At 39.6% G+C, this 14672-nt stretch overlaps 1 protein-coding gene across 3 annotated transcripts in view; it reads left to right on the top strand.

Annotated features, from left to right (window-relative positions):
• Positions 1–14672, top strand: part of HHIP (hedgehog interacting protein) — a 132103-nt gene that overhangs the window by 19004 nt on the left and 98427 nt on the right. For all 3 annotated transcript variants that reach the window (XM_060246704.1, XM_060246703.1, XM_060246702.1), the window contains exon 2: positions 339–531. In XM_060246704.1, coding sequence (XP_060102687.1) covers positions 339–531 — 193 coding nt within the window. The remainder of the gene's footprint in view (positions 1–338; positions 532–14672) is intronic.

Genomic DNA, 14672 nt, shown 5'->3' with positions numbered 1-14672 from the left:
TGCACAATCATGGATGGGACAGAGCAACTTGAAACCAAGCACAATTTGGCCATGGTCTTGGAAATACTGAACACAAAATCAGTAAAAGGAGTCATTTATGTAGAATTAGTTTTAATTTTAATAGGCCAGACAACTCTTTAATATAACCAAATCAGATCATTCAGTTGTATTTGCGATACAGTTTTTTTTGTTTGATTTCTTGTAATATTACAACTTTTTGACAGTGTTATTTTGATATTTAACTCTTATAAAAATTGGCATGAATTCCTTGCATTAATTGAAAGTAATTTTTTGCATTAGATAGGAAAGCTTATATGTCTTTGGTTTGTGGCTTGCAGATCTTTTCTGTTACCAACAACACAGAATGTGTGAAGCTGCTGCAGGAAATCAAATGTGCACACTGTTCACCGAATGCTCAGAATCTGTTCCACTCAACTGAGAAAGAAGCATTGGAAAGAGAACTAGTCCTTCCTTTCCTGTGCAAGGATTATTGTAAAGAATTCTATTACACTTGCAGAGGTCACATACCAGGTAAAAATATTTAAAAATGGTAACTGAAATTATGTGTACTTTTAATTGTTTAACTATTGTGCAAGGCTTCTTATGTTTATCCTAATAAGTTTTATCAAGAAAATACTACTGATGCATTGAAAGAAAATTTGGTGTAGTTAAATGAGCATAATTGGAATAATTATAGTTAAGTAGTACTTAATTTTATTACTCTTCAGTGGATTTAGAAGGGTGTAACTGCTTAGAATTGCATTGCTAACTCTGGGCCAAGGTGAGCCCATGGGGCACTAAGTTTCAAGTGATAAATTTCATACACAAGTAGAAATGTGAAGACCCAGTGGGGGAGGGGGAACCCCCCCAAATAAAAGAAGGGATTTTTAAAGGAATCTTTTAATTTTTTTTCCAATTGGTAATTTGGAAAGTTTGGAGAGGACTAAATAAAAAACCTTCTATCAAATATTTTGAAATGCCTTTTAAGACAAGATTTTACTCATTCAACATATATAGTTTGAAAATTTTAATGCAAGACAATCTACAGCATTAGATAATAATTCTTATGCTTGTAGTCATATATATATATATTCAAGAACAGTTTTATTATTGTGTGATTTATTTGCTGTAATGTCTGATGATAATGCACAGTTGAAGGATTCAGTGTTTTCAACATTACAAAGATAAACATAACATTCAAATATGCAATAGTCCTATTGTGATTGTATGAAACTGCTTCTGTCAGAATAATGGATTGGATCCTGCCAACTCTTATGCTAAAGAAAAAAGAGGAGGGCCCCCTTTTGCCCACCAAAAAGCTGTGCTGGGCATCATGGGGCCACCATGGATAGAAGTCATGCTCAGGCAGAATGGGAGCTGCTGGAAAGAGGAAACAAAGGAGACAGAACAGTACAGCTGATAAAACAGTACAGCCCAACATGTTTTATTTTATCTACTACCAATATCTATTTTCAACTTGTATTGTTCCTATCTCTCAGTGAGCAAAAACCAAGATACATTTGGAGAGGTAATAGGTGTACAGTACTTTCCTGCTCTTGACATATTCACAGTTTTATTTATATAAAACTAAGGCATTTGTGCTTTTAAATTCAAAATTTATGACAAATTGTAGCATTTTATTAAGTAGCACAGTTTACCTTGTTAAAACAGGAAAAGTGGTTTTGGTTTGATATGAAAATACCTAGTGCATATATCTCATTTTTTCACCAGCATTTCTATTTTTTCATAGTTTTAAAAGGTCTGGAAATGTTTCATCTCTAGGTACAAGCAGAAGTTTCAGAGTTCAAGCTCTGAAGAAGCAGGGTTGGACTTTGTAGGAGATGGGAGAGCTCTCAGCAAGTGTTCCCAGGGAAGAAAATGAAATATGTTTTTCCATGACTTCAGAATTTCCAGAAATTTTACATCTCCAGTCTGATGACTGCCAGAATCCTACCTCTCAAGCTACAGATACTGTAAATGGTTGGCATGCTGGCTTGAATTATCAGACTGTGATATCATTGAATGACCTCAAATTGTGATTCTTCTGTGCTGGCAATCCCTCAGGGACTAAAAAGCTTTCAGTGGTGCATGGCACACTTCAGATATCCTTCCTGTGTTTGAAACATGGTAATCTATCAATTTTTTATCCTGTTCTTTCTCCAAGAGCTTCAGGATGTATAAGGTTCTCTTCCTTTTTATTCTTATAATAACCCTGTGAGGCAGTTTATACTGGGATAAAGTAACTGACTCTCCAAGTACCCACTAAAGGTGCTTCATGGCTTGGTAGGGATTTATACCTGTGTCTCCATGCTTTGATACTATAACAACAGAGTTTCTTCATCTTCTTTGAAGGACTTCCATGTCACACTCCAGGCAGTTTTAAGGGATTGTAAGGCTTTTAGTGGAGTATGGAGGGATAAGTTACAGTCCATGCCTGCTTTCCTTATTGATATACAATTTTTTCCATCTGTTATCAGTAATATTGTTATAATTTTGTAATATTATCATAATGATAAAAGTACCAAATATCTTTCTGAATATTTACAGTTTAAATATTGACAGACTACAAGTTAGTAGGGGCATAGGATATAAAATGCAAGATAAGTAGAGCAAGTTGATGGAATCGTCTTTTTAAATATGTAAAATAAAACAAAAATAAAAAGGGATGGAAACCTAGGCAAAAGCTTAGGTGTTGCAGAGCATTTTAAAAGAGGAAAGTGAGTAATTAAGAACAAGGTGGAAAGAATCTCAGTCATGAGGAGAACCAAAAGCTACAACAGCAAAAACACCACACCCAGTCCAAGGAGATGATTAAAGGAAAAGCAAGCAAAGAAAACTGATGAACAGGTTAATAAAGGAAGGTGATGTCCTGACCTCTTTCAAACACTGTGCTAAAGGGCACTATCAGGGGTCACAAGCAGCCTTAGGTGAAGTTGTGACTGTTAAGCCATCAGAGAGAGATCCCACACTCCTAGCTCTTCTGGCTGTCTAAGACTTGTAATTTTAAAACAGCCAGAATTCATTGCATACATAGAGTCAGGATGAGCTTAAATGGGCTGCGTAAAGCTAAAGCTCTATTCCTTTTCTGATCTGACAGTCATATAAAATGAATAGAGAGCTAAAGTGAATTTTCAATTGAACTATAGGCTTTGGATTAACTCCATGGAGCTACTTGTGGAAAATAATGAGTAGTCTCCGAACTCTCCTGTTCTATGAGTGGAAGGGAACTTCTGCTTATGCAAGAGCAGGGAGGGATTTTGCCAATTTTCCCTCCTCATTGCAGAACCCTGTAACCCAACACCATTCCCGGAGATTTCTCAATCATCAGAAGCAGCTTTTGAAAGTGTGGGGAACTGCACAGGGGAAGGGAGGGGTGGTAAAGATTCATTCCATGATAAAGCACAACTCTCATTCTATGGATTCCGCTCAGAGATTTTTTGATCAGCATGAGAGACCACATCATGGTAAAATGGATTTGTAGTGTGTTATATGACAAGAAGAGATTGTGGAACATGGGATCTGTGTTAATACAAAAGGACCACAGTCATGAGAAAGATAGGTTGTACTTAAGTCCTTTGACATTACTGGGATTTAGAGGTGCCTATCTTTCTATGGATGGTGCCTATAGTCTGCTATCACGTTTTCCTACTGAAATGCTTTTCAAACGATGTTTTATCTTTTCGAGTGCATTGAGCTTTTTTGGGGGGAAGGGATCAAATCACAACCAAATTATGGCAACTCCCTAGGGTTTTCAAGGCAAGAAACATGCAGAGGTGGTGTGTACAAGATACTAGTACTGGCGTGTATAAATCTCTTTATTGGAATAAGTGAGATATAAAGTGGTTGATTTTAGCTATATCATGATCCATTATTGTTTTAAAGTGTGTATACACATCCACAGTATCTGCAAGGTAGCCATGTTTTTGTTTGAAGATGGATTAGTAAGACTTAACTATTGCATTTTAAGCTGTTGTTCCCATGAAGCCAGGAAGATATAAGTGGGTTTTATATACATACCTTTCCAACCTGGTATATGATTCTGTATATGTATATGTAGGTATATATCAATTGTTATTGAGTACAATGACAGATCAGCAAGAAGGAAAGTCAGGGTTCAATACACAGTGTAGTAAAATCCAAGTTATACAAAAACAGGAAATTAAATGGAGACAAACAATTCCTAGTGCAAATGGTCACATTTAGCTAGTCTAAGTGGAACTCACCCTTGAATATGTGCAGCTGTTCCAAAGAGAGAAGAGAAAGTGTTGCAGGCTAGGGAAAGAAGGCTTGAACTTGAAGTGGTGAGTGGAAGGAGGAAAAACAGAGGGGTTATAGAATGGGATTTTGTAGCTTAGCTAAACAACACTGTAATGAAGGAGAGGGAAAGAGGTGGCACAATGTCCACAAGCTGGTTGGGAATGAAAGGGAGAAGGGAGGGGGAGAGAGTGGTGGAGCTTTCTGGAGAAAGGCTCTGTGATGTCAGAAAAAAGTAAGGAGGGGAGAGCAAGCAAGAGAGCCAGAGATGAGAAAAAGGTTCATACATTGCTTGATCCTGAAATGTAAGCATTGTCAAGAGCAAAGTGATGGAAGGACAGTCCTGTGGTAAGAACATAAGAGAAGCCATGTTGGATCAGGCCACTGGCCCATCCAGTCCAACACTCTGTGTCACACAGTGGCCAAAAAACCCAAGTGCCATCAAGAGATCCACCAGTGAGGCTAGAAGCCCTTCCACTATGCCCCCACCCCAAGCACAAGAATACAGAGCATCACTGCCCCAGACAGAGAGTTCCAACAATAAGCTGTGGCTAATAGAAGCTAAATTGCGAAGCTAAAAGATGGCCCTTATAGACCTGAAATTCACATATTTTGCTGCTGGTAACAAGAACAAGGTTTTCTCATCACTTGAGTCACTCTGAGAGAGATACTAAAAGCTGGAGATGAAGTTATCTTGCTGATTAAAGACTTGATTAGTTTATTGAGCAGGCCTGTATTATTTATAACATCAGGTTGTAATATCATTGCTTGAAAAGTTTGCTTCCCACCCTTCCATCTTCTTAAATTTTGTAACATTTGGCCTAATGGGTTCAGATGAGCTTGAAACCTTGTGCATTGTTTTGTATCAATTTAGTTGTTCCTAATGGTATTGCACAGATTTTGTTATTGGTTTTGGATTTTGCATGCTGCAGTACTGCAGTACTGCAGTCCTAAGCTCTGCTCACAACCTGAGTTCGATCCCTGGTGGAAGCTGGGTTTTCAGGTAGCCGGCTTGAGGTTGACTCAGCCTTCCATCCTTCTGAGGTCGGTAAAATGAGTACCCAGCTTGCTAGGGGGAAAGTGTAGATGACTGGGGAAGGCAATGGCAAACCACCCCATAAAAAGACTGCTGTGAAAATGTTGTGAAAGCAACGTCACCCTAGAGTCTGAAATGACTGGTGCTTGCACAGGGGACCGTTCCTTTCCTTTGCATGGGTCATAATGCATGTTCAAACTTTTTTCTGTATTATACAGAACACTCTCAGAGGGGAATGGAAAGTTAGGTAGTTGTTCCACAAGCGATGGTCATTGATTTTGGTCTATGTGTGGGGAGATCCCTTGAAGATAATGCAAGCCCTAACTGTCTCATCATAGCATTTTATTACACTTAATAGCTATCATTATCTGGCTTGATTCAAGATGGAATCTGCCTACACCTTTGTTTGCATAGACACCAGGATTGTAGGGGGTACCAGTACTGCATAACTAGTCAGATATGAAATGTGTGCTGCTTTTGAAAAAGTTGCACAGACTATAAGAACTATAAAAAAGTCTTAAACTAAAGTGGAATAACTTTGGAAGGACTTTTAAAAATGCCTGAGCTTGGTGTATTCTTGATTTCTTTGAACTCTCAGGGGTACAAAATGTTTTTTGTAGTGTTCTTTGATTGACTTGAGAAAACATTTTGAAAAGAGTTGCTTTTTTCCCTTTGGTGTGGTTTAACATGTATCTCAACTCATTCAAATATGAAAATATTATTATTGACTTTGTAAACTACAGAGACGTTTCTAAGGCTTTCTTAAACCAGCTGTTTCTTGCTCTTTATTGCATTCCCTAAAGCAATGCAGAGTACATCGCAGTTGCCAAGACTACATGTTGAGCAGCGATAACAGATTAGATTAAATATTTGGCTCATGCTGAAGGCCTCCAGGAAGGACTATTTTTTAAAAAAAAACCCTATGTAAATAAAATTTTTAATTAGCCCAGCCACATATTATATTTTGTGAAACTTCAGCACAATCTTTTTTCCAAAAATAATTGTTCTTTTGTACTAAGAAAAGAATAAGATGTTAAAAAACCAGGATGAGCAAGCTGAGCTGCACAGGAGCTAGAGTCAAAAGAACCTCACTCCCCAGATCAACATATGTGGTGACGAATGACAAATTTATTTTCCTACAGAGTTTGTGTATATGTAAAACTGCTGAAGTGCATCAAGATGTCAAGTGCTTTCTGTGACCACCCAGGTTGCTGTGAAAGATAACCATATGAAAACATAACTTTAAGCACTGGACAGAGCACTGTGCATTGGAAGAAACAGCTTACATGCTGAAACATCAGCAAGAATAGGATACTTCCCCTACATTAATTATATGTTAATTTTAAGTCCACAGCCTTATTCTAAAGCTGACTGTTGGCTGACCATTGACTTGTATATTATTGTAATTGTTTAAAATGCTGCAGAAAGTTTTTGTTTTGGGACAAATAATAATTGGCTTAATTTTGGAGCATCATGACTCAAAAAAAAAAAAGGAGTCCTGTAAAGAGGTATAGCTTATTTGGTTTTTAGAATTTTTGCCCCTCAGATCTGCATACTTAGGCTGCAATTCTGTGACCACTTTTTCTGAGAATAAACCCCATTGAATAAGACGGGGGTTCTTTCTGAATAGATGTGTTTAGGGTTGCTCCATCAGATTCATACAGAATATGAATGACTACTCAGAAAAAGTTCCTTCACTAGTTGGTTTTATTTGACACAGTAATTGCCTTGTGAGTGGGTAGTGCAAAAACAAAAGCAAAATCTCTTATAGCCTCTGTAGTATTTTGGAAACTTCAGAAGCAAGCTGTCCATTAGGCATTTGAGGTTAAAAAAAATAAAGTGAGAGCAGCTCCCCACAGTTTCTCAGCTCACAATCATAACTAATATCCCCCATACACACGTGTATGGCTAAACATCCAAAAGAAATAATAAATCCTTGGAGTTTATCTTCTGGTTCAAATAGTGGTTTCTAAGTAGAAAAAAAAAGCAGGTACTAAAGAATTACAGTACAACAAACAAGTACAGGAGATGGGATACTACATAAAAAGAAGAAGAGGCAAAATTTTAAATTTCTAGAATAAAAACGGCTACAAAGGAAAACACTTCTGAGACTGAATTGATGGATAACAGGAAGTGAGTACAGAGAAACAGGAAGGTCTGTATTCCACTGATTCTTCAGTGGCTTGGCCAATAATGTTGCCATTGCATAGTTTGGGGTATTTTGTTGTTTGGAATGTTTGTTCATTTTGTTGTGAGGCAGATTCTTCTGCTGCTTAGGTAGTTATTTTTGAGATATCTCACTTCCTCCATTTTTAATTACAAGCATTTTTTTTTTACCCTATTAGGGGTATTTGCAGAGAATATATATCTTATGAATATATCTAATTCTCTATGTGGCCTCATCTGTGAATGTTTAATCAAAAGACTGGGGCGATGAACTGACAAGACATCTTTCTGCAAACATGAGAAAAGGCCCAAGTTTGCAGAAAAATCTGGGGGGAAACCCCAAACATTGGGGAGTTAAACCCCTCCAAAATAATAGAAGCAGCATCTTTGCCTTTAGGGAATGAATAATCTCAGTGGGCATTGAGGGGGTTGCTTGGCAACTGTGACAATATTGCCAACTTTGGTTTCAGTTAGTAAAAGGTAGGAGAAGAGTAGGGCTTTTTCCAAGTTCCTGCTTGTATTCTTATACTATGTGTTTTTTCATCTTTCTCCATAATTCTTATGAATGCAAAATATATGCAGTACAAGTTTGCGACATCTGATTTTTCAGGCAGCTAGAAAATATAGGAGGGGTGTGTTATGTGTTGCCAAGTCACTTCTAACTTAGGCTACCCTATGAATTAATGACCTTCAGAATGTCCTGTCATTAACAGTGTTACTGAAGTTTTGCAAATTGAAGGCTGTGGTTCCTTTATTAAGTCAATCCATCCCATGACAGCTTGTCTCTTTTCCTGCTGCCTTCAGCTTTTGCAAGCATTATTATCTTCCAGTAAGTTATCTTCTCATAATTTCAGTTTCTTCATTATCAGCCTTTGTCATTCCTCAGTAGTCATTACTTTTATCTTCCAGATGTTCAGATGTAATCCTACTTTGGCACTTTCTGCTTTAACCTTCATCAATAGTCATTTCAAGTCTTAACTGTTTTCTGCCAGTAACGTAGTATTATTTGCATATCTCAAATTGTTAATGTTCCATCAGTTGCTACTCCATCTTCATCTAACTCTAATCCAGTATTCCTTATGATATTTTTATTTTTGAGATATCTCACTTCCTCCATTCTGAGACTGAATTGATGGATAACAAAAAGTGAGTACAATTTTAATGCATTTTAATGCCTTGTTCTACCCAGTCAGGGTTCACAGGGCAGCATATAGATTGAACAGATAAGGAGATAAAATACCTCCTTGTCTGATACATTTGCCAACTGGAAAACATTTTGTTTCTCCATATTCTGTTCTAATAGTAGCCTGTTGTCCAGAGCATAAATTGTACATCAGAACAAAAATATGAGCCCTGACGAGGAGGAGCTGGAAGGGTTAACAGACCTGGAAGAGTTGCCAGCCAGTTCCTCAGCTGAACAAACAGCAGCTAACCCATCAATCACTCTCCAGGCACCAGTGTCAGCTGTTGAGGATCAATCTCCCCCAAGCTCTGTTCTTCCCATCTCAAGAATTCGAAGCAGGCTATGGAAAGAACTTTCAGAGCAAAGACATGAGGCACGCCAATGCTTCAGATCTCTCAGCCTTGAGTTCTAGCAGAGTCATTGCCACCCAGGGAGCAGGCTGATTGAGACTCCCATATAGCTCCCACCCAGGACCTGGTAATCTTGTGGAAGCAACAAGTCTATTCTCTGGCTTGCATCCACATTCCTTCCTGATCCTGACCTGCTTGATTTCCTTGGCACCCTGACCTCTTGGCTTTTGGACATTAACTTCTGATTCCGGTTTGTGATTCTGAATTGGTGACTTGGCTCCTGCTTGGCTTCCTGGACTTTGACCTTGGACTGGCTTTGGACTCCTGCCTGCCTGCAATCTGAGAACATGACAATGGTATTCCATGTTCAAAAAATAAAAACGTATTGGCAAGCATGTGTAGGAATGCAGAAATTCCTAACAAACCAGGGATGTCTGAAGGAAATTTTCAAATTTCAGTTGATCCAGGCCTGTCATAGTACTAGAGAGTATACTTTGCTTTCTGCAAGTGTAGACACATTTGTGGCTGCCTTTACAGATGCCATCCTCATCATTCCAAGAGTTATGTAAGGGGACCCCCCAGACCACCACATTTCATTAGTATGCCTTTCAGAATTCTGGCTATTACTATGAAGTACACTTCATAGACTGACCAAGAGAGAGATCTTGGGGTTGTGGTAGATAACTCACTGAAAATGTCAAGACAGTGTGCGACTGCAATAAAAAAGGCCAACGCCATGCTAGGAATTATTAGGAAGGGAATGGAAAACAAATCAGCCAGTATCATAATGCCCCTGTATAAATCGATGGTGCGGTCTCATTTGGAATACTGTGTGCAATTCTGGTCACTGCACCTCAAAAAGGATATTATAGCATTGGAAAAAGTCCAGAAAAGGGCAACTAGAATGATTAAAGGGTTGGAACACTTTCCCTATGAAGAAAGGTTAAAACGCTTGGGGCTCTTTAGCTTGGAGAAACGTCGACTGTGGGGTGACATGATAGAGGTTTACAAGATAATGCATGGGATGGAGAAAGCAGAGAAAGAAGTCCTTTTCTCCCTTTCTTACAATACAAGAACTCATGGGTATTCGATGACATTGCTGAGCAGTCAGGTTAAAACAGATAAAGGGAGTACTTCTTCACCCAAAGGGTGATTAACATGTGGAATTCACTGCCACAGGAGGTGGTGGCGGCTACAAGCATAGACAGCTTCAAGAGGGGTTAGATAAAAATATGGAGCAGAGGTCCATCAGTGGCTATTAGCCACAGTGTATATATATATGTGTCTGTGTGTATATGTGTGTGTGTGTGCCACTGTGTGACACAGAGTGGACTGGATGGGCCATTGGCCTGATCCAACATGGCTTCTCTTATGTTCTTATGTCTTTTGGTTGAGAGATCTTTGGATGAAAGATCTAATTTTCAGATGTCTCCAATAGAATGTATTGGATTCCATATGTGTATCAACTTTCTGTCTGTTAATCAGGGCTCTTTTCTAGCAGGAGCTCCTTTGCATATTAGGCCATGCCCCCTGATGTAGCCAGTCCTCCTGGAGCCCTGTACTAAGAGCCCTCTAAGCTCTTGGAGGATTGGCTACATCAGGGGGATGGAGCCTAATATGCAGAGGAGCTCCTGCTAGAAAAAGAGCCCTGCTGTTAATAGAGGTGCTTCTACAAGTTGAGTATCTCTATCTGTGGGCAAAATATAAGCATCTTTATCATTATACGTAGAAGATGTTTGCACTAGTAGCAGTAAGATGAAGTCTCTGACAATGATTGGTGGAGCTAACTTAATGTAACTGAGGGAGGGGACAGGAAACAAGATGCCCAAGTGTTACTGACTGAGTTTCTCTGATCCTAGAGAAAGCCAGGTGGACAGAAGGGCCTAGGAAATGATGGGTAGAAAAGATACAGGAGTGGAAAATTTAGGGGTATGAAAAGGCACGAGGCTGTGTAATTATCTCTGTGATTCTAGGCCACATATCATTCAATAAGGTGGAAAAGCCTTTGTATTTGATTCATGAGAGGGCAGAAGAAAAATATATTAGATCAATGAATAGCAAAGGTATTGAAGGTAACAATTTACAGCATATGGACTTGTAACAAGAGATAGGTTTTCAGTGGCATCCAATTACAGAAATCTTAGTTGATCAATGTAGTGAGTTTTAATAGTGCAATCCCAAAGCAGAATTATACCCTTTTAAGTCTGATCTAAGTGGGTTTAGAAGGATGTAACTTTTGGATAGCACTTCCTATCTGCATGATTAGCATATACATAAAGCAAAAGCTTAGGAAAAAATAGCCTATTTTCTCTATTTTCCAGTGCTATATGTGTATGTTGCCATAGCTGCCCTCAACAGAGAGGGCATTCCTTCCTTATGACCATTTTCAAACTGTCTTTGTATAACACTTTAGTAACTGGTTGCTAATGGATTTTTTCTGTCATTTCAGACAGTCCCATTTTAGTAACTGGCTGCTAGCAGAATTTATCTGTTCATAAAAACCTCTTGCGTTAGGTTTGCAAAGCATGGTTGAGCCACTTTTGAGGGAAACTACTTTCTTCCATTTTCTGTCCCTTCACTGCACTTCTGAATTGCTGTGGTGTGCTGTTTAAAATGCCCATAATGTTTCCTACAATACCACTTTTCCCTTGCCCTTTTTAGCTACACATTCTTCTGTGGACTTTTAAAAAATGTTCTAAATTGAGTACTATGGCGCTAAACCAATATAGCATATCAGTGCTATAGTGACCCCATTGAGTCAATGTAGGGCTGCCAAGCCCCCGGTCCGGGTGGGGTTTCCCCTGTCCACGAGGTTCCCGAGTCCCAACCCACTGGCCCACATTGGGCTGGTGAGGGGAACCTCCCCCAACATCACTGACATGATGACGTCAACCAGGAGTGACATCATTATGCCATTGCTGTTGCGCGGCAGCCGCTCTAGGCGTTTCTGGGGAGACTCTATGGTTTTCCCAGACGCTTTAGCCATATGGAAGGGAAAACTCTATGGTACAATAGGTACTGGAGAATGCAGGGGTCTTTGCAACCCTAAGTCAATGGAGTCAAGGCATCTCAGTGGGGCCAATGTAGCACCAAAGTGCTTTATTGGTTTAATGCTATAGCGCTCAGCTTAGAATGTTTTTTTAAAGGACAACCGCCCAGGAAGATTGAATGGCGAAAAAAGCACGGGGGCTGGGGGGAGGGGGGAACAGCAGTATTTGAAATGACCATACCACTTCAGAGATGGCTCATTAATGGAAGGAAATTCACTGTTTGAAACCCCTGTCTCTGTATTGCTTTACAAGAAGTAGAAATCTGGCCAATAATGAGTATCATTCAGTTTAGAATGGTAATATGAAAATCTTCTATGAGTTAAAGCAGAACGTAATATTGGAAGATATTGGAAGTATTGAATAAAAGGATTTAGTGATGCTACTGTTTAGAATTATATTATATGCTACGTATTAATTTCTGTTTAATTGCATGAAAGTGTACAAACATATGACATCTATTGCCTTTAAATGAGAATTTAGGCCTAAAAGGCTTATACGCATATATGCTTGTGTGTGCATGTACACCCTGCATAATCTTGGCAGGAGTTTTTGTATGGTGTTGTTGATGTTGGCAAGGAAATGTTCCTGAAATCTATGAGCTTAAATCAGAAGTTTAAAAGTAGGGGTCAGTGCAGGAAGCAATCAACATTTTTACATTTCTGCACATACTTAATAGAGTTATATGAGGGTAATGCGAGTGGGTTCTCCAAACTCCAGAAGTGGCATGAGCTCTTACACAAGTTGGTTCTACAGGCAAAAAGCTAACATGATTGTTAAATACAAAACAAACGATGATTAACCTACCTCACTCTCCTAATATATGTCCAAAATCAAATTAGAATCAACAGTAACTCATATTACTGTACAAGTTAATTTAAGCACACATACAGTGATGAAACAAAACATAAGACTCTAGTTGTTAAATGTAAAGAAACAAGAGGCCACACAAGGTACATGACAAATAGGTAACTTTATCTTAACCACAAAAGTTCATCAGGAGGAAGCTTTGAACTGAACAACCTGCTAGCAAAAGCAGCACTGGACTAGACTGGAGCTGGAAAGTGAAACTGTTATTTCTAAAGCTGCATTCCAACAATTCTTAGCATGGCAAGCCAAGAAAGATAATGCAATACACCCCTCATCTCCAGCTGGTGTAGTTGTGCCATAGAGGAGCCGTAGTGTGAGCTGACAGAATGATGTTTGATGCCTCAGTATCCTGGGCAGCTGCTAGCTCAACACAGATGGACCTTGATGACTGAGACACACAATTTCTCATCTGGTCTACAGACTGTAACAGATTGGGTCATCTGTATTATATGCACATTGTGGCCTCTGTACTCCAGCTACAGCAGTGTTACCATCACCATTCTTTTGTTGGTCCTTGGTCAGGTCAGGATGCATACAGGAGAATTGCCAGCCACCTGTTAATTAAGAGAGCTGAGGTAGGTTTTATATATAACACTAGTTTCAGGGAAAGAAAATTTATTTATTTATTTATTTATTATTTCATATTTATATCCTGCCCTTCTCAAATGGGCTCAGGGTGGGTAACATCAAAGATAAAACAATACATAGATACTAAAATAGCTAGCTAAAACACACGGATAGTAATACCGATATGATTCAAATGCAGATTGTGACCATTTTCTAGTAGTACTGAGCCCTGGCTGAAAAATGGAGACAGATGGTGGTGGACGCAATCTATCAAAATTCCAGTAGGACTCATAGATGGACTAACATACAGTGGCATATGTCAGGGAGGCCATATTGATATTCAGCTATTCGGTGATGTCCACCACCTCAGCTGAGAGCCTGGTGAAACAGCTTCATTTTATAGGCCCTATAGAACTACAACAGGCTCCACAGAGCCCGTATCTCCAATGGTAGCTTGTTCCATGAGGCAGGGGCCAGGACAGAAAAGGCCCTGGCCCTAGTTGAGGCTAAATGGATCAGGGACAACCGGTAGATGCTGTTCAGCAGAGCACAGAGCTCTCGAAGTGGGGGGTATATGGGGAGAAGCAGTCCCTCAGATATGCTGGTCCCAGGCCATTAAAGGCTTTAAAGGTTACTTCCATTACCTTGAAATGGATCTAGTGCTTAACTGGCAACCAGTGCAATAGGCAGAGCACTGGCTAAATACGCACCCATATAGCATCACAGTCAGCAGATGCACCACCGCATTTTGCACCAGCTGGAGTTTCCAGGTCAGGTTCAAGGGCAAACCCATGTAGAGTGAATTACAGTAATCTAGCATGGAAGTGACCATTGCATGGGTCACTGTGGCGAGATCCTGACTGGAGAGGTAAGGAGTCAGTTGCCTGACCTGCCAAAGATGGTAAAAGGCAGATTTGGCAACTGCAGTGACCTGGTCCTCCACAGAAAGTGAGGCATCCAGGATCACCCAAGGCTTCTAAACCTTGGCACTGGCATTAATGGTGCCCCATTGAGGATCAGGAGCCTGATTCCAGATCCAACTCCACACCAACTCACATGCAGGAACTCCATTTTAGATGGATTAAGTTTCAGCCTACCCTGCCTAAGCCATCGAGCCACAGCTTCCAGTCCGGCCAAGATCTTCTGGGGCAAAGTCAAGACAGCCGTCTATCAACAGATAGATTAACTTTATCTGAATA

Source organism: Heteronotia binoei, chromosome 9 (genome assembly GCF_032191835.1).
Source record: "Heteronotia binoei isolate CCM8104 ecotype False Entrance Well chromosome 9, APGP_CSIRO_Hbin_v1, whole genome shotgun sequence".
In the NCBI taxonomy this organism is placed as follows: Eukaryota; Metazoa; Chordata; class Lepidosauria; order Squamata; family Gekkonidae; genus Heteronotia; species Heteronotia binoei.
This window is presented reverse-complemented; position numbering and strand designations above follow the sequence as displayed.